The following is a 26543-nucleotide window of genomic DNA, read 5'->3' on the forward strand; positions in this document are numbered from 1 at the left end:
ATTCTAAATGACCTATCAACTATTCAGTATGACATGTGTTTTTGTAAACAAGATTGAGAACTGTTGGTGTTACCAGCACTGTTACTGATTTGACAAGACGTACTGACTGTGGTATATACTATGGGACATGTAGACTGTGGTATGTACTATGGGACATGTAGACTGTGGTATGCACTATGGGACATGTAGACTGTGGTATGCACTATGGGACATGTAGACTGTGGTATGCACTATGGGACATGTAGACTGTGGTATGTACTATGGGACATGTAGACTGTGGTATGTACTATGGGACATGTAGACTGTGGTATGTACTATGGGACATGTAGACTGTGGTATGCACTATGGGACATGTAGACTGGGTATGTACTATGGGACATGTAGACTGTGTGCACTATGGGACATGTAGACTGTGGCACTATGTAGTAGACTGTGGTATGCACTATGGGACATGTAGACTGTGGTATGCACTATGGGACATGTAGACTGTGGTATGTACACTATGGGACATGTAGACTGTGGTATGTACTATGGGACATGTAGACTGTGGTATGTACTATGGGACATGTAGACTGTGGTATGTACTATGGGACATGTAGACTGTGGTATGTACTATGGGACATGTAGACTGTATGTACATGTAGACTGGTATGCACTATGGGACACTACGGGGACATGTAGACTGGGTATGCACTATGGGACATGTAGACTGTGGTATGCACTATGGGACATGTAGACTGGGTATGCANTATGCACTATGGGACATGTAGACTGTGGTATGTACTATGGGACATGTAGATTGAGGTATGCATTATGGGGCATGTAGACTGTGGTATGCACTATGGGACATGTAGACTGTGTGTACTATGGGACGTGTAGACTGGTATGTACTATGGGGCATGCAGACTGTGGTATGTACTATGGGACATGCAGACTGTGGTATGTACTATGGGACATGTAGACTGTGGTATGTACTATGGGACTAGACTGTGGTATGCACTATGGGACATGTAGACTGTGGTATGCACTATGGGACATGTACTATGACTGTGACTGGTATGTACTATGGGACATGTAGACTGTGATGTATGTAGACTGGTATGACTATGGGACGTGTAGACTGTGGTATGTACTATGGGACATGTAGACTGTGGTATGCACTATGGGACATGTAGACTGTGGTATGTACTATGGGACATGTGGTATGTACTATGGGACGTGTTGACTGTGGTATGCACTATGGGACATGTTGACTGTGGTATGTACTATGGGACATGTTGACTGTGGTATGCACTATGGGACATGTAGACTGTGGTATGTACTATGGGACGTGTTGACTGTGGTATGTACTATGGGACATGTTGACTGTGGTATGCACTATGGGACATGTAGACTGTGGTATGTACTATGGGACATGTAGACTGTGGTATGCACTATGGGACATGTAGACTGTGGTATGCAGCTTTGGGACATGTTGACTGTGACATGGGATATGAATCACAGCTTGATATACATTACAAGAAATCAATTGTGTCTTTTACTTCTGTCACAATAAATGTGATTCCAGCTGTTACCGGTAAGATTCAATCGACACTGCTGCTCGTCTGTGAATATGTTCTTCAGTAAACAGGTCTAATACTGTTCTCCCTGAACAATAACTGTCGAACCGATATTTATCCAAGTCTGACTCAATCGGTTTTCAAATTGTCACAGTGACTGAGTTAGTCAGAGATATGACCTTGAGTGAGTGAGTGAGTTTAGTTTTTCGCCGCACTCAGCAATATTGCAGCTATATGTTTGCAGTCTGTAAATAATCAAGTCTGGACCAGACAATCCAGGGATCAACAGCATGGACATCGATCTGAGCAATTGGGATATGATGACATGTGTCAGCGAGTCTGACCACCCGATCCTGTTAGTTGCCTCTTACAACAAGCATGGTTTGCTGAAGACCAATTCTAACCCGGACCTTCATGGATAGATATGACTTTGATGAGATGGAAGTATATGCGTTGTTTCGAAAACAGCTCATCATGAAAGCATTATGATGAAAGAAAATTAAACTGTGGAATTATGGGAGCTTACGATAAACAATAGCAGTATAAATGGTAATGGAATAAGTGATCAACCCTTAATTCTTCTTTTTACAGGATATGTTTAAGTTATTGCTGCGTGGCAGTAGATGGAGTCATGGCACTACATCAAAACCCTACGGCCTACACTGGGGTGAGCATGCAGTGAGTACTCTACTAGGCATCCCATACTCAGCCCGGGGTGGAGTTATCCATGGTTACATCTTAACCTGGACACGGGTGGCCATATGAGAAAATCCCTTTTCAAATCCTATCAAGTGACAATGATATAGCTATATCTTTGAAAAGATCAATTTATCTATTTGTTGTATATCCACACTCAGCAACCTGACAGTGGCCTGTACGGAAAAAGTCTGGAAGAGATAATCCAGAGACTGGTTTTATTACACATAACCAGCCAACCACAGCAACACAACAATTTATATTGTCATTATTGTTGGGAATAGGAAACTAAATCCACTATAGATTATCAGAGGATAGTGGTGAATGATTATCAATTATAATCCAAATATATACATTTTTAATGTAATCATTAATATTAATGGTTTTTTCCCAGGTTTTTTCTAAATTAATGGGTTTTATATAACTAATGCTGTCATGCAATGAAATGCACGCATGCAAGAAAGACAATGGAATTGTAATTTAACAATAAACGTGATTAAAATTTTACAATGTGCATAGCTTTACGCTGTTGAGCGCATGTTTGTTCGTGAATTTTCGTCAAATTTGATGGTAAGTTTACTTCATTCAAGAGTGTTATACAAAAACAACAAAATTCCGATTAATCAAAAATATGTTTTTTACAATGGATAATCATTTTTAATCCTTCTTTCGATCGATTTTCGAACCTCGGAACATCCCTAATTGTCATTGTGGCAAATATTGATTTGTTGCATAATGAATGGTCCGTGCACAGAAACCTAACATGACAATCACAATATGTCACCCAGTTAATATCAAAGCAACAATTTATCTTGCATTGTGGGAAATGATTAGCAAAGTTTGGTGACACCCAGATTTTATCTAAATTCATGAAGTGTATCAGCATGATCATTTTCAGTGGGCTGATTCCATATTTCAAAATAATTCAAACTGATGCAAAATGTGCCTGAAACATTTCCTTGCCCATCCACATGCATAGACATGGCCACTAGTGAGTCAAGAGTCTGAAAATTTAGAGAAACTAGTCAATTTTATCCTAAAATGTAGTATCTTTACATACACTACTATAGTCTTAATCAAGTTGCTGATATGAAAAATAATGTCTGTCCCTGCCACACTCTCAATCATGACCACCAAAAAGTAAGAAACTTGTACCCTTGGTTTTGGATACCTCTGCACTTACAAATTCTACTTGCCTTACATATTCCTTTATCATAATAGTCAAACTAACTAGCCCAGTGCAAAAGTTGCAAACCTGGAGAACATGCCATAAAATGGCAAACTAACTAGCCCAGTGCAAAGTTGCAAACCTGGAGAACATGCCATAAAATGGCAAACTAACTAGCCCAGTGCAAAGTTGCAAACCTGGAGAACATGCCATAAAATGTGAATTAATATTATGGTATTTAGTCTGTTGGTCGTCATAATAAATAATGCAATAGTATTATTCTGAGTTGTGGGATCAATGCAATGAAACATCCAACGTATATCTTCCTGAAGTACGGGGAAACACAAAATACAAAACAGGTTCAATGTCCATAGAGGGGTAAGGTTGACAAGGTCAGCACCCCACCCAATCAATCATCACTGGTGGCAGTATCAAGATCGTCATGATTCATCAAGCCAGGTAGACCGGCAAGGACATGTGGCCCTCAAACATAAAAACTCAACACCTTACAAAAGCAGCCTTATCATGCATTCTGTCTGTGAACTTACATAGAGCATGGATCTGTTAAACCCTGTCATAATAGTGTGCAACTGTTGCTAGGTGGGCCACTGACGATGAATTCCTTTGAAGGTTATTCCTATGGTCTGCACTCATTCAGCAGCCATTGCAAGCACACTACAAGTCACGTGACCAGTCTAATGAAAAGCTATTTTTAGATGAGGAAACTCCCGAGGCCCATTTAGGGTTGTGAATTGTTTGGATGGAGCATCTCGTGAGTGGTGTGGTCTACATTGCATTACTGCTTTGATTATTTTCAAATATGCATGCAGAAGCTAAATATTGTTAAATAACATATTTGTCTCCCAGTCATAGTGTAATCTTTAGAGGGGAATTTCCAGATCAGTACACATAACTTAACTGGGAAGCTGAGGACCCTGTTTTAAATTATTGCTAATTATAAATGAGACCATATACCGATATGATTATTTTATTTTTTTTATTTCCATTTTTATGTTACAATTTCCATTACAGCAGCTTTATGTTCTTCAATTGAAAGTATTTTAAGTGTACAGTGAGTAGTGTTGATGTAAATACATAACGTGTACATTACCTCTTACATATAGTACACATATATACAAAATACATGTAGTTACAGTAGGTCATTTAAAGTATTTCGAAAAAGTAAATGGAAGGATGACCAGAAAGAATGAAAACTTGCATAGTTACAATTAGAAAAGGCAATAAATTTTGAGATTTCATAATATTTTAATACTTCTTTTGAAACCATATAAAATTAGGTTTCACTGCTTTCTTACTACATTTATACAACATATATTTGATTATTATTATCACCACATTAAGAGGATTATTATGTTTTACCTTTAAATCCAAATAATATATGTTCTTCACTTAAGTGAATTTTACTTTCCATGTATCCTTCAATCCATTCAGTAAATTTTGTCCAAATATCTATTGCATATTGACAATTACAAAGCACATGTGCTATAGTTTCAGCTGGATCTTTACACAATGAACATGCTGGTGACTTAACATAGCCAATCTTATATAAATAACAATTAGTGCTGAGAATATTATGTAAAATCTTAAACTGAAACCATCTTAAGTCACTGCTTTGTGTACATCTTTTTGCCATCAAACTATAGTTTATCCATTCTGTTTCAGTAATGTGTTTATTAAGACAAAGCTCCCATTTGCTATAGCTTTTAAGTTTTGTAAATTTAGAATTTTGCAACATTTCATAAAATAATCTACTACCTGAAGTACTGTTGATTTTAGAAATATTATAAGGTAATATTGGTGTTTGAGAAATGTCTTGTATTTGACTAAAGTTAATTCTTTGTAAGTATTGGAAGACAGATAGATTGTTTCAACCCTTGAAATGTTAAAAGTCTGTATTCAAAGTATATTTTGAATAAATTCATGGAAATTAAACCAATTTCCTGTATCGTTGAAGAAATCGTTAATATATGTTATACCTTTTTCATACCAATGGGAAAAATATACTGGCTTATTATCAATTGTTATGTTATTATTGTACCAGATTGACTTATTCATTACATCCATAACAGATAGTTCAATATTATCACAACAATTTAAATATGATGCATATACTGACAGTGTTTCTTTCCAAAACTGGTTGTGGATATTTTGGACAATATTGTTTTCTATGTAGAAAGCATCAGCCAAATTTACTACCGGTATGTTTGCCTCAACTAAATGGTCATAAAAGAAACATGCCCATTTGGACTTACTCACAAATACTCTTTTGATCCAACAAAGTTTCTGAGCTGCAATAACTTTTCTAATATGGGTACACTTATGCCACCATACTTAGGCTGAAGTGACATTGTATCTCTCTTGACTTTATCTGGTTTAAATTTCCAAACAAATTGAAAACATTTCTTTTGAAAAGCTTCTATTATATTTTTAGGTGGGCTTGGTATACTGCTGAATAAATGGTTTAGTTTAGGTAGTAATAATGATTTTAACACAATATTTCTACCCATTGGTGTTAAAGTTCTCTTTGTCCAATGTTCCATTTCTTTTTCAATATTATCTAATTTATTTACATACCTGGGTAGTTCAGATTAAGCATATTTACTAAATCAATATCAAATTCAATACCTAATAGCTTAAACTGTGTTTGTGTCCAGTCTAACTTATACTCTTTACAGAGTTTGTATCTTGATCTCTTTTTGGAACCTATCCATATCAATTTGTTTTTTTCTGTGTTTACTTTTAATCCTGACTGACTGACTGAGTTTGGTTTTACGCCGCTTTTAGCAATATTCCAGCAACATCACGGCGGGGGTTTTAATCCTGAAAATCTGGCAAAAAAGGATAATGTACTCATTGTAGAGTAGAGACTTTTTTCTGATCCATCTAAACTAAGGGTGGTATCATCTGCAAATTGTGCTAGAAGGGAATATATATTACCAAGTTTTAATCCTGTTATATTTTTATTATTTCTTAACATTATTGCTGGGATTTCTGCGCATAATATGAAGAGATTATGGTGATATAGGATCCCCCTGACGACAACCTCTTGTAACCTTAAAGAAGGGGCTTGCAAAACCATTAACCAAAACACTTGTTTCAATGATTTCGAAAAATAATTTTATCCAATTTTGAATACTGGGCCCAAAGCGGAAAAAGTTAAGTACATTATGTATAAATTTTCTATCCACAGAATCAAAATCCTTTTCAAAATCAATAAGTAGTAGTAAGCCTGGTATCTGGTATGATTCTGTATAGTCTAATATATCATAAATAAGTCTAGTCACTTCACCTATATATCTACCCGATACAAAACCCTTTTGATCCTCATGGATAATCAGTGGTAAGATATGATTATGAGCAAGTATCATCATCATCATCATCATCATCTAACATATGTTACATCTGGGATTACACTTTCTTAGTAAAGTACAGATTCTTGTACTTTTGTTGGGTTGAATCCCATCCAGGATTTGAACCCACACCCTCAGAATCAGGCACCTAATCATCATCACCATCACTTCTATATATTTCAACTCACCACAGGCATCTGAAGTTCTCATTTAAAAACTTTCTTTTTTTCTTCAATAACAAAACTTCTCTATATTTACAATTTAAAATACCTATTCTTTTGTTGTTTCTATATATAGAGAGAATGGTGTTTTATTGTAAAAAGAACATGAATAGATTATTTTAATCAGAGTTTCACATTCCTGAAATTGCCAAAAGAAAACTGGTACCTCCTGCTAGTCTGAAGAACCAACTATAGCCAGGTGTTCGAGAACGGATGGAGACGGCACAGCACAGGTTAATGAATAAATAACATTGTCTGTGAACATGCTTCTCGAACACCTGGCTGTCCCTTTCTCTGCACTCCTCCCTTGTAACAAAGTGAACTGTGTCAATATTTTAATGATAGTTTGTTAAACAACTTTATTACTTTTAGGACAAAAATTCTGCAAAAACCTCACAGAGTTGGTATGATGTTTTGATTATGATCAGCGTTTCATTGAGTATGTTATGTTTATTAGTTTTCGAGTTAGATTGCAATTCATCGATCCGCTTTTGAGCCAAACGGACTGTAAACTGCGGATCAGGGGGTTATAATGACCTGGCTGATACTGAGCAAACCTACTTTCCCAACAACCATGCACTCCACCACCATGACCTTGTAATACAACAAAAGCCTACTGTGTAGACCACACCAAACAGCTGTGCATTGCAGTACAAACTCTGACATACTCTGGTGTAGTGATATTTCAAAAGCAGAATCAATAAGTTCACCTGTGGTGATGGCCTCTGTAAACAAGGTACACAATAACACTTAAACTTCATATGCTGTGTGAGGTACACATTAATTTGCAGGGACGAGGCAGCCACAGCGTCTATCAGTGTCAGCTGTGTTCAAGAATCAGGGGGGTCCTGGGTAGAGGTGTAATGATACGGTGTGGCCACAATATGATAAGTATCCTGATAATATGGATGCGATACAATTTGTATCTCAATATCATACCAGGGTTTTACCTTGACTCACAAACATGGGGGTAACTATCAGTTTTATGGGACCTCACAGGAAATATGAGGGACCTGTGAAGTAACAATGTAGAGAACTGTACGTTTTGATAATTTCTTCAGAGCCTGGAATGAATCATTGATCATATCAGAGCTACAGATAACCTTTTGGGTCATTAGGTTATGTACTCGCTTGTGTTCATCTCAATTGGGTATCCTAATTTTCCTTTGAGTAACCAAATAAATTCTACTCACCTCACTCAAACTCAATTAGGTATTTTGCCAATTTCCTTCTTTCCCTTTTGGCAGGTGACTCACAATCCTCAATCAATCTCTCCTCTACATTCTAGGGGTGAAACGGTATACCGCAGTATTTTGCCTTCGGTTCGGTATACCGCAATGCAATCCAACAATTTGTTGATTTTCGTACCCTCATTTCTATCTAGTCATAAAATGACAGTATTGTTCCTTCAAAATAACAAAGATTATGGTTATTTTTTCCATGTTATTAAACAATGCAAGGCTTGGCTCTTGTCAATTTTCTGCATTATGATCACATCTCATATACCGAAGCGAAGGCCTTGTACTGCAATGCGAACCTTACCGTGGTAAGAGCGTACCGTTTCACCCCTACTACGTTCATATAAAAATGTAAAATTAGAGATGAACTGTCAGTCACAAAGATGGGATCTGTTCAGATAAGTGGATCTTATCTCAATTACACAGCTTAACCAAAATTATGAAAAAATTGATGCCTTGATGACTGTTGTCAACCTTTTGAAGCCAAAACTATTGAGATAATAATTTTAGGATTGAAACCACAGTGTGCAAAATTTACGCTGGTCCTGTGATCCCTGGCTAGTAAAAATTCATCAGGACCACTAAATGATAAGTTTGCAGTGGTCCTGGTGGCCAGTGAATTTTGCATTGATCGCTAAGTAAATCTACGAATGTTATTTTGGGCCAGTGTAGTACAGACAGGACCATTAATTATTGTCCTCTCACTGGTCCTGTGGTCTAGTGGGAAATTTTGAAAGGTTTCTTTCCCTGAACAACAATGTATTTCTGACATCACAAATTTAAAATTGCTGATAACACAATATGCCTCATCATGAATGAATTCATATTTCAATGATGTATTGATTTCCTGCACTTTGTATGAACTTCTGCAATAATTGAGCCTGATAACTGACTGGTGTCATCCTACTGACATCCCGACACAAAATACTACATGTGTTTGTACAATGCTATTAGAACGAGCCTCTTACATTTAGTCATGTTTTGAAAACCCAAACCAGTGACAACAACTATATCTGTTACTTTGGTCATATTTCGTCACGCTAAAAAAAATCATTATAAAGACAGCAGATGTATCAACAGCTGGGTGTGATACACCACTACAAAATACACTCAATCATGTGTGACAACAGAGTGCATATACATGTATGTTGTGTTGCTTGGTGCTTCAAGTTATGCTGAATCATAATCCTGCAGAATTTGTTTCATGCTGCAATGTTCCCGATATATGACAGCAGTCTGTAAATAATCTTCTGGGACAGACAATCCAGTGATTGACAATATGAGCATCAATCTAAACATTTGGGACACAATGACATGAAGTACCCATATCAGCAGCAAATCTTTATACCCAATCCCATTGTCGCTAGTTTAACAAGCATGTGACTTGCTCAAGACTAGATCTTCATGGGAGCTATTGTAGAGATGTCTGTGATATCCTAACGATCACTGATTACAGAGGGATAAATTTGTTTCCACCCCAGCGGAGATAATTAACTGAAACTGGTGAGTGAGTGAGTGAGTATGGTTTTACGCAATATCACAGCGGAATACAGTGAGTAGGAGGTTGTGATGATAAATTATAACGTTCCCTATACGTAGAGCAGGTCTTAGAGTAGTTGCTGTGAAGTGCCTTTCAATGTTCATCAAAACGAATCTGTTCAGTCAGCTCAAATATCTATTTATCAGTTTGACATAGATTTGACAAACATGCTAAATTAATTATGACAGAAACATCTTCCTTACAGAAATCAGCACATTTGCTCAAAACTGCACCAAAATATAAGTTATTTGCAGTCATCTTTATGCGCAGAATAATTAAGAAATATACATAAAAACAGCTAATTGGTGTCCAATACAAGTTGAAAATTACTTTTGTCATGTCTGCAAGATACATATTGATTACGCTCTGTTCTCTGCTCTACTACACTCAAGAAACAAGATGCATTTTTACACGTCTCCACCCCTTATCAAATGGGTCAACTGTTGTGCAGTTTATTTCCAAATATTGAAAATCTAAGATATTATTATATCCATTTTAATGGATATGGTCAATGACAACTGATTTTTAAATAAATGTTGAATAAAATCGATTTATTACACCTGTAGGATAATTGAAACATTACATTGTAGCACATTTCATAAAAATCGCACGACTATCCTATTGGTTTGATAGGTCTCCTGACTGACAACAGAGTACAGAGTTCATCTACCGTCTGATCTGTACCATAAAAAAAACTTTATCATTGAGAATGAAATGTGACAACCACTTCTACAATTTTCAGATTCAGTGCAAATACATGCCCTGTCTGTGAGCATGCATTTCATGTGCGTTTGGAAACAATATTCTAAAACTGATTGACTTACCAATAACTCGCTGCTGTCTGACGCCATGTTTGCATTAATGTGTTCTTCAAACGTAGGAGAGCGACGCAAAGGGCATTTCAAAATCGATAGAAATTGAAGGCGCGAAAATTCGAATTAGCTATATTTCATTTAATGGGCTTCCCTGGGTACATTTTTTACATTTTGAATAACGCAACCGTATTTATCTATGCTATTTGGCCGCGCGATACAGTTTATCACCTGGGGAATTCAGACAGGGGGACCAAGAACTGGCTACATATTTGAGGGTCTAGCGCCCCCTTTGGCCTTTGCACCTTGACCACTCTGGTCGTCGTATAATATTTGTCTGTTGAAAATATTTTGCAATTGAAACTTCGTCTACAAGAGGACACACATTAAAACAAGACATAGTGGTTTTTTTACAGCTATACTTTACTCTTGGCTTATTAGCTAAAAAGTCGCGTTAGGGTCATACGTTGGGTCAGAGACCATATATCTCTGCCCCATCCCTCCGGTTAATGATGTGGTGTTTGTGGTAGAAAAGACAGCAAATTTAGCGGCATATCTGGAAACATGGTAAAACTTCCCGTTATTTACCATGTTTTGCTGTTTTTTCCCTCATTTTGATGCATGTCTTTAATCACCTTCTATGAAAGTGTAATGGGTAAGAGTTACTCCCGTTCCCTCATCCCAAATAATATTTATAATTATACTAATATTATTAACAAAACTTAACACAACAATTACTAGAGATATATGGTCTCTGGTTGGGTCATGTCTTGACTGTATAGGACCGCATCGCGGCTCTCGGCTAGAAGGACCCCATCGCGGCTTTCGGCTACTTTGGGCTTAAATGCACATGTAAGCAGTCTTCTTTATTATTTTGAGTGAGTGAGTAAGGTTTTACGCTATTCTTAGCAATATTACCGCTAAATCACGGCCGGGACACCAGAAATGGACGGATCCAGGAACTTTCAATGCAAAACATTAACTTCATTTACAAAAAGAAGGGGGAGAAGAACCCCTCACACACACACATACACACCGATCCTCCAATGCGGCTTCACACAGTGTACCCATGTTAGGAATCGAACCCCGGTCTTCAGTATGAGAGAATGCTTTAACCTCTCGGCCACCCTACCGTCCCATGCAGCCATAATATAATAGCAGTATAGCTGGACTGTTGCTGAGTGCGGCGTCAAACTTAACTCAACCACTCACTATCGTCCCGTATCAGTTTTGAAGTCTTGATTAATTCTTAAATTTGCTGTTTAATTTAATCTGAAGGAAATATTTAAACCTACAAAAAAAAATATGTATGCTTAACAATTAGCTATCTCGACAACTGAACTTAGGAACTGATCTTCTATTGTGGTAGGGTACGCAGAAAGATGATACATACCACTGAGGGTGGATAGTGCCCAGCAACATTGATACAGTCCTGAGACCAATGCCCCCAATACCAATTATAGGCATTACAAGATACGTCTTATAATCACACCTCTATCTATCACTAAATGGAGTTATAGCTGGTTTGTTGTTTAAGGCCGCAATCAGCAATATTCCAGCTATATGGCGGCGGTCTGTAAATAGTCGAGTCTGGACCAGACAATCCAATGGTCAACAGCATGAGTATCAATCTACGCAAACTGGGATACGATGACATGTGACCACCCGATCCAGTTAGTCGCCTCTTCCGACAAGCATGGGTTACTGAAGACCAATTCTAACCCGGATCTTCACAGGTCACTTAATAGAGAATACAAATGTGTAATCACATATATAGAGAATACTACACGAGGTCTCATTACATACGAATTATACGAAACGAGTGTCCTTCCTATGGTGTCTGACCGAGCGAAAGCGAGGTCAGGTCACGATTTATTTATTACCCATTTATTACCCACGTTTTACATGCATTAAATTGACAAAATAGCGTATTTTTGTTAATATTTTGGTTTCAAACCGAAACCGGTTTCATAAAGAGGTTGCGAAAGAGTTTTGTACTGTAGTACAATATTTGCATGACGTCACACTGTAATGACGTCACTGCCTTGGTAACCGACGTCACGATTCATGTCAGTTGTCATCGCCTCGTACAGCCTCCTACAGTAAACGACTCCGTAGCACCCCGTTTCTTGGTTTGCAGTTGCTACATTCGGCTAACATCACTGGTGGAAACATTGCGTTTACGTTTTTCGACGGATATAATGTCTCAGTTCGACTCACAATTAAACAGCGACACGGCAACATTCGCGATGTTTACATTCCCACAATGCATTTAAGTTGTAGAATGAATGAATTCACGTGTTTATTATGAATGAAAACATAGTTACGTCAGAATGTGACCTAATTGAGAGGTCATCGGTTATCCAATCAAATCGTTAGAATCTCAGGTCAAGTCGTTACGACACAGGTCAACGCGATACGACACTCGTGTGACGTACGAGATTAGTATGCAACTACCCATACGTTGACCACGTGGGTAATAAAAAAACATACTTCCTGGTTTGTTTATCTAACAATAAGACGATTAACCGTATAAGGGGTATATGACCACAGCGGTCGCTTTGACCGTCTCAGGATTGGTCTCCAGCGTGCTTGTCAACAATCTTTATCATCCAAAACTGTTTTCCACAGGAGATATCGCTTGTGTGAGATTATACAATTATAGACTCTTGTAGAGGTCGATATTGGTTATTATTGACCTGAGTAAAACAATATCGACCTGTTTTTCTCAGGTCAATAAAAACCGATATCGACCTCTACAAGAGTCTATAATTGTTTTATTATATAATGAAAGAGAAACGGGTTTTAACATAAACTTTTAATGCACACACTGTGCCATCTATCCGAGTGATCTGATTGGCTGAAAAGTGGGGGAAGCCCCTTCGTACGGGATTCCTTGTCTATTTTTAGTAACCCAAGTCAATATCGTAATTTATCAGAAAACTCAAGTCAATATCGTGTTTTGTAGTCAATCATGTGACGGTCTTTTGACCAATCGTGGTACAGGAAAAATACTACCTATATAATAACATATGATATCTCCTAGGAGATATCGTTTTGACAGTAGATTTTGTACAATGCCCCAACAATGCTATGACGTCATCAACTTGATGACATCACGATGCTATGACATCGCTGCACTGCAGATCTAATGGTAGTACAGAGTTGAGAGATGTGCATTTTTCATTGAAAACTAATGAAGAATGATTTAGATGATAAATAGAATCTCACCCTCGTGTCTACTGTGTTCAATTATATCAACACTCGTTGATAAAGGTAAAAATATCCTCGGCAAGCCTCGGATATTTGTAACTTTATCAACTCGTGTTGATATAATTGATATCAGTAGACACTTGGGTGAGATTCTCTATATATTCACTCAAGCGGACCACCGGCGGAGTTACATGTGCAGTTAATATTAGCAGCTATATGGTAAACATATGGTATACATCAGTATGACATGTCCACAAACACGAGGGATAATATGTATAACAATCAAATGATTAATTGGAAATAGGAGGAACTTTCATAATTTCTTGATAAGAGAAAACACGGTGAATAGAGAGTGTCATTTAGAACGTGGTCAAATGTAACACGTTATTTTAGGGATTACAGATTCATGTACTTTTGTGTAGGTTGAGTCCCATCCGGGATTCGAACCCACACTTTCATAGTCAGGCACCTAATCGCCAGCACACAAAGTAGGCCATCTAACCCACTCAGCCACCGTAGCTTCCAAGAGAGGGATGGGAGAAAGTGTGATTCCAAATGTAACATGTGTTACAAAGAAAAGTGTTGTGGTCAAAGATTGTGCAAATTAGAGATGTCAAGCCAATCGTAGTAATGCTTATTCATCAAGACGGGTCGTGGGACCATCCCGTTCCAACGGAAAAGGAATCCGTCACAAGGTGCATCTGTATTACAGAATATGCACATGTGGTCTAATGCGAGGCGTGTAACGGGACAGTTGGTAAGGCTGGATGACTTTGTTGAAATATGTCATCATACATTTGTCCCGAAGATCGAGTTTCATGGTGTCAATAACCGGATTGTCTGGACCTGTCTTATTTACAGATCGCCGTTATAATTATTGCTGAGTGCGGCGTTAAACAACAAACACACAGCAGCCTCAGTACTTATTTGATTCATATGAAGCACCGCTTCTTCCCATTATTGAAAGATCCTCGTTTGTCTATCCCTACAACAAAATGATACGGTCGACTTGCCAGGCCTGACTACCGTAATATACCCACATCATGCCGCGACTCTTGGACTGCCCTGTCATAAGAATACTGCCACTTTATCGCTCCTTTGAAAAATAAATAAACCAGTATACATTAATTCAGTTGGCAGGCTTTTATTACGACATTGAATCAACACTCGTAGCTTTAATGCGTAGTGCAAATAGAGGCATCACCAATAATGGGAGGATGCCTATAATCTCAAGGTTGACTATGCCTAATCTCAAGGTAATTGACTGTTACACCATCGTCAATACTTAACGCTGCCTTGTACTATTTACACGTGTGCGTGTTTGAAAATAGAACTGGTTATTCCTACTTTAGAAACTGCATGCATGTCCTGGTAAAAATAAGTAAATTAATATCTAAAAAAAAGTCCCGTAAGAAATCTGGAAAACCCTGCCGATTATTGTGGCACATAAATCGACACGTATATATTTATTGCCATAAGTATAATAAAACAGACCCGAAACGAAATGTTTACTTTGTGCATAGGCTTTAGGTGGGGTGGGGTGGTGGTATCATTCACGTTATACATGCTTGCCCATAAAAATATAAAAGGTCCCTCATAGCGATGGCTGCGGCGTGAAACTAGATTCATTTTATAACTGGGGGCGGATTTAATTAAACCCCGTGATGTTAACATGTGACACAGACGTTAGCATATGATACGTAAACACATATATCGACATAACAGGCATAACATGTATCTACATGATCCATATGTGTTTATTTTTTGCATACATGTATCTATATCTTATATGACGGCTGAATGAATAACGGCATCTCTCGATCTTCCTGTCTTCCAGTCCACTATTCATTTTGTATCAGTATATAAGTGTGTTTCACGTGATACACACATCGTCTGAATTACAATTATCGCATTGGTTGTTTCTAATAAGGAGGCCTTGAAATGTGACGTAAACATTACATGCAGTAAAATCCCTATTTATGAAATCCATTATGTGCGTCTAAAAATATATCTTCTCGCTGGTCGTCTCCCTTTTGTATTACTACGCACTGTCGCTGTCTTTATTGATGAGCCATTAAATACCCAAGAAAGTGCCACCGTGGTAGAACATAGAAATATTATCTTAGTGACTGCAATTCCTATTGTCACGAAGTTTCATTATTTCCGAAAAATCTACGGTGTTTGGAACTATTTTCTTATGTGGAAGGACTAACCGCGAGCAAGCTGACTTCCGCCATATGGAAAACGATCAATAATATTTGACTGTTATCTGTCGAAAAGCGGATGAAATGTGCAGAATATGATTCGGTCATAGTGCTACAGTGCTTGTTTACTTTTTTGTTGATTGATATTTTGTTTACGTTACTTTTGTTTGTGTAAATTTTGTACAATGGTGATTGCGGCGGATACCCCCATCCCTCCGGTTTACGATGTAGTGTTTGTTGTAGAAAAGACAGCAAATTTAGCGGCATATCTGGAAACCTTGAAGACATCATATATTGTGCCTACTTTAGAGTAAGTATACATTTTGCTTGTGTTTATTTTGTATGTCTATTTAATCACCGATCACCCATGGTCGTTCATGTCAATACACAGATCAAATGTCAACATCATGATGCGATCGCATGTCACTTGGACAGGTGCTTGTTTTCGGTGACTGGTCATCTCATGAAACGTACCGCCAGTTCAATTATCTGGTTTCTCTATCTTCAATTTTGACGTGAAACGCTGAACTATTCCGACATAATTATGATATATTAAATGACAGAAACCTTTGCTGCGTTTAAGCGTTCGGGAAAACCCAACACACATGGTAAAACTTCCTGTTATTTACCATGTTTTGCTGTTTTTTCCCTCATTTTGATGCATGTCTTTAATCATCTTCTATGAAAGTGTAATGGGTAAGAGGTTACCCCCGTTCCCTCATTCAAATAATATTTATAAATATATTAAAATTATTAACAAAACTTAACACAACAATTACTAGAGAACTCACAAAATGACTAAAAGTCCAAAATTTAAGTTAGGGTTAGGTTTAGAGTTAGGTTTAGGGTTGGGGGAACGGGAGGAACTCTTTCTGTGTAATGTCTGCAAAATGTCTAAAGTTATGATGAAAACACAGAAAGGAGTCTATGGTTATTGCCATTTGCCAGTAAAACCAAGGCTTACAAAATAGGTTATCTGTTATCTGAAGCAGAGTCTTCAGAGTTCCTAAATAATGTTGAAATGTATTTGAAAAATACAGTTGGGATAAATTTGTTACTCCCTCCTTCAGTCATGTATCCAGGACTATCCACTCCACCATGCACACCCATCCCAAATAATAACTAATATACAAGTGACATGCCCCTAAGATGCTGCTGAAAATGTGTATGTTTGAAGTCGAATGTAAAGAATATGCTTTGAATTATATTTACAAACTGTATCATTTGTCATGTATAAATTAGATTATCATGTGAAGCCAAAAAGTATTTACCCACACTTCCTTTTCAGATATTTTAATGGAGGGCCACCAGATCCAACAGACTACGGCAATGACGTAAGTTGTGCATCTATCTTTCTAAATCACATGACAGCACCCGTGTAATCACCATGATCACAGTAGTTCTGTTCCTGTTGCCTTGTGTACGTTAATGCGCTTAGCCTGTGGTTAAAATGTGAAAAGGAGACCCACATTTCTGAGTAAGATGACAGTAATGACAGAGGAGAATGGAAAAATCATGTTCAAAAGTTGGTAAAATAGTGAAAGTGTTCAGTGCCGTTTGTGTTTTAGCTGAATCACTAGATGAGTAAATAGTGAAAAAGTAAGATCTAAACAGAGTCCAGACCATCCATCCACTTGCTAGTTAGTAAAGGTTTGTTGAATGCCCAAGCAATGTTCCAGTGGAGACAGTACTAGACAATCCTATGATCAGTGTGGTGGTGAGGAAATGCTGGGGATTGGCTGTATCCTAGATCTCAACAGTGGAAACCTCCACATACAATAGACCTGTGAAGATCCGGGTTAGAATATTGATCTTCAGCAACCCATGCTTGTCGTAAGCGGCGACTAACGGGATTGGGTGGTTTGGCTTGCTGACTTGGTTGCCACACGTCATCATATCCCAGTTGCGTAGATCGATGCTCATACTGTTGATCACTGGATTCTCTGGTCCAGACTCGGATTATTAACAAACCGCCGTCATATAGCTGGAATATTGCTGAGTGCTGAGTTAAACAACAAACCAAACAAACCTTCAAAATATTGTAGGTAGTCCTAGTTAATGCTAATTTTGTTTTGCAATATTTTGTCATGCCATATTTCATTGCAGTTCAGTTGCACATTGTTCGACCTGGTCACCTTCCATTCCGGGGACATCTCACCAAGTCCAGCAGCGTCATGTGAATACCCCACCACAAGCACACACAAGTTCCTTTCCTACCTGGATGAAACCGAGTAAGACCCTGGTCTTTGTCATTCCTGTTTGATTCCAAATGTATTATCGGTTGATATGTGATTACAGCTTTGTTAATGGTAATGTCAGTGCTTCTTTTGGGTTGGCAAAGACCCCAGGTGCTTGGGCCTTGAATGAAATAAATGACATTCTGTTACTGATTATGCTGATCAGTTTAGCTCCTACAGACCTTGTATAATACCACCTATCAATCATTAACACAGGTTATCTGGTTATTAGTCAGTTATCCTCGGATCATAATGTTATCAGTCTGGAGCTCTATACATGATGTTCGAAGACTGACTGACTGAGTTCGGTTTTACGCCGCTTTTAGCAATATTCCAGCAACATCATGGCGGGGAACATCAGGGAATTGTACCCATGAAACCTGGGCTTCACACATTGTACCCATTAATTTGAAGGGCTGAACCGCCTCGATGTTGAAGAATGCTTTAACCACTAAAGGCTACCGACACCAAAGACCCGGGTGTTCCCCACATGGGTACAATGTGTGAAGCCCATTTCTGGTGTCCCCTGCCATGATATTGCTGGAATATTGCTAAAAGCGGCGTAAAACCATACTCACTCACTTATGTTCGAAGAATTCATAAACAATGTTGGAAGAGTTTGTACAGGCAGTCTTTGTGAACCACAGGTCATGATAAAGTTATGAATAATGTGTATTGTGCTGACTTGCTTGAAAAACTGTAGCATGTTTGTTTCAGATTTATTGGAGGTGAAGCCCAGTCATTCAGTCATATTGCCGAGGGCTTGAGTACAGCATTACAAGTATTTGATGAAATCAAGGCAACCAGGAACCACAGGTAAATCTATGTCCGTGGATATTGAATGTAAAATTATTCAGTTATACTTTCTCTATACATCTCTACCCCTGATTAATATGAGTCGCTTTTAGCGATATTCCAGCAATATCACTGGCGGGGAACACCAGAAACAGGCTTCACACATTGTACCAATGTGAGGAATAGAACCCGGGTCTTCGTCGTGATGAGCTAATACTTTAACCACTAGGCTACCACTCCTCTCCTGATTAATATGAGATTACTAGAATGATATTAGTGACATGATATACAGTAAGTCATGAAAGTATTGTTCAAATGCTGTGCTACTGGCATTGATGCTATAACACATTTTAGACCAGGGGTAAACACATAATTTTGTGCTGCGTCAGTTTCCTGATTTGCTGTGTGTGGTTGTTGTTTCAGTATCCCGTCTGAGCGGCATTGTGTGCTGGTGTGTAACTCTCCTCCGTATCACCTGCAGAGTCAGGAGAGTCAGGATTACTCCGGTTACTACAGTGAACAGCTGGCCAGCATGCTCGGCAAGGTAGACACCATCATTCACCTTCATCCATTATCACTGACTATCTCATGTCATCTTTGATTATCCAGGGTCCCGTTCCTCAAAGCGATCGTAGCCCTACGACAGTCGTAAGTCTATGTTAAAGTATGGGAGTTACGACTGTCGTAGCACTACGATCGCTTTGAGGAACGGGGCCCAGGGTATTAGTATTACACCTACTTTCTGTTAGATAAGTACCCTGGACCCAGTCGTCACCATGGCCATATTTGCAAGGTAAAGTAGACACATCAGCTACTTTTACCAACCTTTCAATATAACAAGGCATTATTTAGAGTTTGGTTTATGGACCTGTAGAAAATGGTAGAAGAAATATTTCTGAAACATTGACCATCAGCCCTGTTGATATGACAGCAAATATTCATAGTTACCTGAAAACCTTTTAAGAAGATTGATGTGGAAAGGGAAGGAACTCTTCTAAGGCCATGATTCCTTCAGGTCATCATTTCAAATTACACCCTTCTTTAATCATCTGTCTTTTTATGTCTTAATGCATTTGAAACAAATGTAATCAAGTTTCATATGCATTCAAATAACAGGTAAAACATAGAAAATAGAATGTTTATCTGTCAGATGTTTTTGTATTTAGTTGTGAATGTATATTTTGCCTAAGAATGTGAATATTCATGTGGATGTTTTAACCCCAGAAATGAGTTTTGGTCCAGCTGAATTGTTTGTCTTTGCTAATGATTGTTTTACTTTTAACCTAAGGTTTGAGCTGTAATTTCATAGACAGTGGAATTGACTTAGTATTCACTGTCTTTTTTTTTACATAATTCTGGAACACATTTTTCTTGTATTGTGTGTGTGGATATCAAAACAGTTTTCATGTAATGTTAGCTTTGTCCAGACATAGTAGCTTATAGGACAAGGGAGATAATTCGCGCAAGGGGAGACAATTCTGTGTGATTCAGGCTTGAGTCATCTTGTTGTTTTACATGATATTACTCACTCTCAGACAGATTCAGGTTTACCTGTTGTTCTTGTTTCAGAGGGGAATATATCTTTCCATCATCTCACCAAGAAAAATTCCAGCATTACAGAGACTTTATGAAGAGGTGAGTGTTGTAGTGTGCTTTGAGCACCCGCTTAGTGGTTGGATTTAGCGCTATGTAATTTTAATTTCAGTATTTATTATTATTATTCAAGAAGGACTAGTTGCAAAAAGAGTTAAGTCAAAAACGGTGTTAGTCTTCTTTTGTACATTAGTTAAATCTCTTTTCACTTAAAACATGCATCATTTGGCTTTTACAAAAAAGATGAATTTGTTATCTCTTCTTTGATGCAAGCATGTATTCAGCTTGTTTGTTTTATGCAGATTTGATGTTCTCAGTCTGCCATGATAAACCTGTACTTTAGCACACAACAGAGTGAATCCCATTGATGCACTTACTATTCTGTGTTACCATAGTAACAGCAATCATTTTTGTTCCAGTCTTGCACTACTGAAAGCCCATACAACCCAACTAAAGATTACACAGTGGACCCCGTCACATGGTGTTGCTGCACGGCTTCCAGCTGCAGGGTAGGTGCTCTACTCTTTGCTATAAGCAATTCTTGCATTATGATCTGTTGACTGTGGTAAATTAATTAAGGGTGTTGTTGTTTTTCTTAATCATATTAAAACGATTGTGTTGCCATGGTTACAGAGAGGTCCCACAGTCCAAGTCTTGAAGAGGAGAAACAGACCAGTGAGCTTATAAAATCATCTCTAGGTAGAGTTGTCTCCCCTTTTCTGCTTGTTGCATTGTAAAGGCATCCTCAGTGTTCTGTAGAGACTGAGGAAGTAGAAAGTACAAAAGATCATGAATACACAACGCTTTCAGGAAAAGATCAATGCATATTAGAATATGTGATCTTTCTTTGACAATCTAGACAATTGAAAGATTGTTAACATGAACTTGATCAACATTGTTGTCCCAACAGTTTTATACTTCATATGACAGAGTGAGTTATTGTATCAGTTTGAATGATTTTTTTGTTAGTTCAATTTAATCATTAGGATGTGCTTGTTTGATTTGAATGATATATTTTCTGTTACAGGTTCAACAGGCACGAGTGGGGGCAGAGTTAATTCCCCTGCACCAGCCACTACCACTGATGGCCAGTTCAAGGTTCCACAAGCAACAACAGGCAGGATATAGTTATTATAGAATTTTTCCTTATCCTGCTTTTTCTTATCTCCCTTCTCCTTCGACGGTTAAGTGAAATACTTGAATCCTTTCAATTCCCTGAAGCGATCGTAATATCGCTCACCCTTGATAGCCTCCCTTTTCCTGCCCATATGGTCCCATGTGACCTGGCCCCGATTTCTCGAAACAAACTTAAGTTTTTACTCAAATTTCAAACTGAGTTTGACAATGTGAAACAGCTGATTTTGTAACTCAACTGCATTTTTTAAATAAAAAAGCCCAAACAACTTAAGTAATCCATCCACCAAACTCAAATTGTCTAGTATGTTTGAGTTTAATATCAATTTCAGTTCATTCTGCTAAATGCATTTTCTCTATTTGAGTAAAAACTCGAACTTAAGTTTGTTTCGAGAAATCGGGCCCTGGTCCTAGCTCTCATCACTCTCTCCTTACAATAGGTCCCTTGTGCGGCTTATATCCTTTATATTTCAGGCTCTTTATCCAAATTAAGGCCATGAATTGTGTTTAGGCTGTATATGGTGTCTTCACGATGTTAAAATTTACGCAAATAATTCCTATGTTCCATGAAATAGAAAATACTTTCCGGAAAACATTATCTGGAATGTAATGTCTACATTACTGGCTACATGTTGAATTAATGATGACTTTTTATTTCATTCCAGGCTTGCAGAATATAACTCAACAGCCTTCGCCACAGCAGCCAGCATTGTCTCCCTTGAATCCTCAAAACTTAAACCAGGCTGTCACACCTCAGGCATCCCCACAACAACAGCAACAACAGCAGCAGCAACAACAACAGCAACAACAACAACAGCAGCAGCAGCAGCAACAACAGCAACAGCAACAACAGTCCATACAAACCCCAGGGTCGGGTGGGCTTGCTAATTCGCAGACTCCACAGACCACACAGATGGGCATGGGTCCCCCAATGGGTCAGATCCGACAGGTCAACCAGCCCAACCAGCAGCCCAAGATGTCCATGTCTCCTGCCGGTCAGCAGCCTCAAAACACAATGGTTACCATGGCAAACACTATGATCATGAACCAGCAGTCCAGTCAGCAGGTGCGCCCTGTGTTCCTGTCACAGCAGGGGCAGATAATCAATGTGCCCGGTACCCAGGCAATACAGGTATACACACACGAGAGCGCTTACCGACTTGAACATTGCAAAAACAAAATCCCCAATCCAAATTCTGCCTATTTATATAATATTTTGGTGACAGTTGTATTTCCTGATTTTCTTAACATCTGCTGGTCTATCTCAGCCTCGACCCAGTTTCACAAAGCTGTCTTTGCACTGAGACCTTGTAAGTTGTGGTTAAATATTATTAGAGTTACAAATGTCTTAGCATGGGATTGCTTTGTGAAATGGTGTCAGAAGCCTATGTACAGAGTTCCTAAAAAAATTTAAAAGATGGCCAAATCTATTGCGTCTTCCTTTTTTTAGTCCTGATTTTGTGCATTGTTTCTACATTTGTTCACATGGTACAAAATATTTCATACATGGTGTAAGTTGCAGTATGTATACCTTGGGAGAAAATGGCCTCCATGAGTTTTCGTCTATATTGTGATAGTCAGCATAGTTGAGAAACAAGATGAGGGCAGACTGACATTGAGCTTGTCGGTACTTTGTCACAATGTGACTTTGAGGCCATGTCCTTTGTGAGGGTGAGGGGAGGTATAGTGAGGTGGGGTGTTTGGTGGTGAGGTGGGTGTTTGGTGGTAAGGTGGGGTGTTTGGTGGTGAGGTGGGGCGTTTGGTGGTAAGGTGGGGCGTTTGGTTGGGGTGTTTGGTGGTAGGGATGTGGTGTTTTTGATGGTGATGTGGTGTATTTGGTAGTGAGGTGGTGTGTTTGGTGGTGAGTAGGTGTGTTTGGTGGTGAGGTGGTGTGTTTGGTGGTGAGGTGGGTTGTTTGGTGGTGAGTAGGTGTGTTTGGTGGTGAGGTGGTGTGTTTGGTGGTGAGGTGGTGTGTTTGGTGGTGAGGTGGTGTGTTTGGTAGTGATGTGGGGTGTTTGGTAGTGATGGGGTGTTTGGTAGTGATGTGGTGTGTTTGGTAGTGATGTGGTGTGTTTGGTGGTGAGGTTGGGTGTTTGGTAGTGATGTGGTGTTTGGTGTGATGGGGTGATGGGGTGTTTGGTGGTAGTGATGTGGTGTGTTTGGTAGTGATGTGGGTGTGTTTGGTAGTGATGTGGTGTGTTTGGTAGTGATGTGGTGTGTTTGGTGGTGAGGTGGGGTGTTTGGTAGTGATGTGGTGTGTTTGGTGGTGATGGGGTGTTTGGTAGTGATGTGGTGTGTTTGGTAGTGATGTGGTGTGTTTGGTGGTGATGTGGTGTGTTTGGTGGTGAGGTGGTGTGTTTGGTGGTGAGGTGGGGTGTTTGGTGATGTGGTGTGTTTGGTGGTGTGGTGTGGTGTGGTGTGTTTGGTAGTGTGATGTAGTGATGTGGTGTGTTTGGTAGTGATGTGGTGTGTTTGGTGGTGATGTGGTGTGTTTGGTGGTGAGGTGGTGTGTTTGGTGGTGAGGTGGGGTGTTTGGTGGTGAGGTGGGGTGTTTGGTAGTGATGTGTGGTGTTTGGTAGTGATGGGGTGTTTGGTAGTGATGGGGTGTTTGGTAGTGATGGGGGTTTGTTGTTAAAGTAGGCAGATGTACTGGGATTTAAATGTAATAATCAACATATTTAAGCTCTATGTTGACTATTTTCATCCAGCACTTGAGAACTCTGTAGATAGACTTTGAGCAAAATATGTACATTATTCTCTTGTTAAGAATTTTCAGCAATCATGCTTCACCAACAATGAATATTTGAAGGTATATATCTGACCTGAAATCTCGTCACATAGTAACGGAGGAAGTCCAGTATTTGCTATGCAGAGGAAGCCTAAGACACACCAAACACAAGGCCACTTTACCAACTTCGGTTCGCTCATGCTGTGTAGAGCTGCCTGGGTATAACCCTTGTTACCGTTGAAACAGACCTGTCTACCAGTTAGTGTGTAGATACCTGTACTGTGTGTGTGGTTGTGGTGAAGCAGGTTCAATGCATTCTACTGTTTTCAGTGTTTCAAATCAACAGGTATCGTTGGTATTCAGAGGACCATATCTTGTTTTTCATTAGAATTGTATATTATCACTGAGTATTTATTGGTAAAATGTAGACATTGAAAAAAATGTTTATGCCTGCAGGTAAATACTGTTTGATTATAAAGTACATGTCATGAGATGATGGTTGTGATGCAGCTGAAATGCTTGCAGTAATAATGTTCCCAATTCACTTGGACATAAAAAACAAATATTTATAGAAATAGGACACACTGGTCTCATAATTTGGTTTGAGATTTTTAGTGGTGTAATGATACAGCAATGTAGTACTGTATGTTGATCCAAAGCTCACAGTATGATACTTTGACTACATCTGTATTGCCATACATAGATTCAGTAATTTTTGTTCTGAAATTTAAAAACAAATTCTTCAGGGTTTAGATTCGCCTGGTAGATACAGAATGTGAACTGATGAAATTGAAAAGGGAGAGAGTGACAAGTAAGGCTGGTCACATGACTGTTTGCGCGGGAAAAGGGAGGTAACTCGTGGTGAGTGTACTTTTACGTCCGCTTTAGGGACTACAAAGGATTCAAGTGTTCCACTAACATTCGCATAGAAGAGGGAGCTAAGCAAAAGATCATGAGTCAGGATAAGTATAAAATATCAATTTGACTTAAAAAATTACATACTGTATTGGGATGCAAAGCGTTATCACACCCATATTGCTAGGATACATGTCATACTGTATCGTTACACCCATAGTAAAAATATTCTATAACCATCAACCCTTCCAACAATGTGTATTGTTAATATAAGGAAAGCCAGTACTTGGATCCTGTGTATTGGGTTTAACTAGCCTGTGGTAGTATCAGCTCTGTTATAAACACATTGACATGCATTGAACTAGATGGTAGACAGGTCTGACCTTTCTGTTCTGACATTGTGACGTGTTGTGTGTTCTTAGGTTGCATATTTTGCATGTAGTTGAAATATTCTTCCTGTTCACCTCTGCCTTTCCCTCCAATGCTACAATTTATATATTTCGATTCGCAAATTGAAAACTTGCTTTCTTTATTGCTCAAAATAAGTAAATATTTCTCACTGCTTAAAAATTATTTTTATCATTTTTATTTCTTTTATTTTGTTATTTATGTTTTCTTTTGTTTTGTTTGGACATGTTTCCATTGTAATATGTGTTGATCTAGAGAACCAACATGAGCTCCCAGACATGGTGAAGGAAGTTTGTGTCTAAAGTTCAGAGCTCCATATAAGATTTAGCTCATGTGGGTACTGTACCCACTGTATTTTTTTGGAGTGGGTATTATGAATGTTGAGTGGGTATTTCATTTTCCGTTACCCAATGCTTTCAAATATGTGCATATTTCAGTCATTTTACTCACCTAAGTATATGTCATTGAGTAAGTTTACTAAGCAGGTATGTTCTGCCTTATGTCATACCTAATCAAAACCAACTTTAATATAATGGAAATGATTTCATAAAAATCACTCATCCTATACTGACAGTACAACACTTGTCCTATACTAACAGTACAACTTGATAGCAATCGATGTCTTTTTCATTACACAAGCGATTTTTAAAAATATATTCCATACACATTTGTTTTAAACTTTTTGCGTATCTAACATTTTAAAAGCGTAATTGGTACGCAACAATTATTTTTTCAATGCGTAATTGGAAATTTTCTATGCGTATTTTACCC

At 38.4% G+C, this 26543-nt stretch overlaps 2 protein-coding genes across 3 annotated transcripts in view; one reads left to right on the plus strand and one right to left on the minus strand.

The window, feature by feature from the left end:
- Nucleotides 1-10720, minus strand: part of LOC124264587 (NADH-cytochrome b5 reductase 3-like) — a 33791-nt gene extending 23071 nt beyond the window's left edge. Inside the window, exon 1 of one of the 2 annotated variants that reach the window (XM_046699335.1) lies at nt 10618-10720. In XM_046699335.1, the coding sequence (XP_046555291.1) occupies nt 10618-10644 (27 nt within the window). In that variant the 5' untranslated portion in view covers nt 10645-10720. Of the gene's footprint in view, nt 1-3971; nt 4128-10617 lie in introns of those variants that run through there. The other variant, XM_046699334.1, reaches the window with a different exon arrangement.
- Nucleotides 10721-16013: 5293 nt separating this feature from the next.
- Nucleotides 16014-26543, plus strand: part of LOC124264560 (mediator of RNA polymerase II transcription subunit 25-like) — a 38107-nt gene continuing 27577 nt past the window's right edge. The window contains 11 exon segments of the mRNA XM_046699311.1: nt 16014-16332; nt 17311-17356; nt 18129-18253; nt 18977-19075; nt 19478-19598; nt 20624-20689; nt 21067-21118; nt 21121-21156; nt 21281-21346; nt 21675-21764; nt 22447-22913. Of these exon segments, the coding sequence (XP_046555267.1) occupies nt 16208-16332; nt 17311-17356; nt 18129-18253; nt 18977-19075; nt 19478-19598; nt 20624-20689; nt 21067-21118; nt 21121-21156; nt 21281-21346; nt 21675-21764; nt 22447-22913 (1293 nt within the window). The 5' untranslated portion in view covers nt 16014-16207.

Source organism: Haliotis rubra, unplaced genomic scaffold (genome assembly GCF_003918875.1).
Source record: "Haliotis rubra isolate DU_JTF1 unplaced genomic scaffold, ASM391887v1 Scf93, whole genome shotgun sequence".
NCBI lineage: Eukaryota > Metazoa > Mollusca > Gastropoda > Lepetellida > Haliotidae > Haliotis > Haliotis rubra.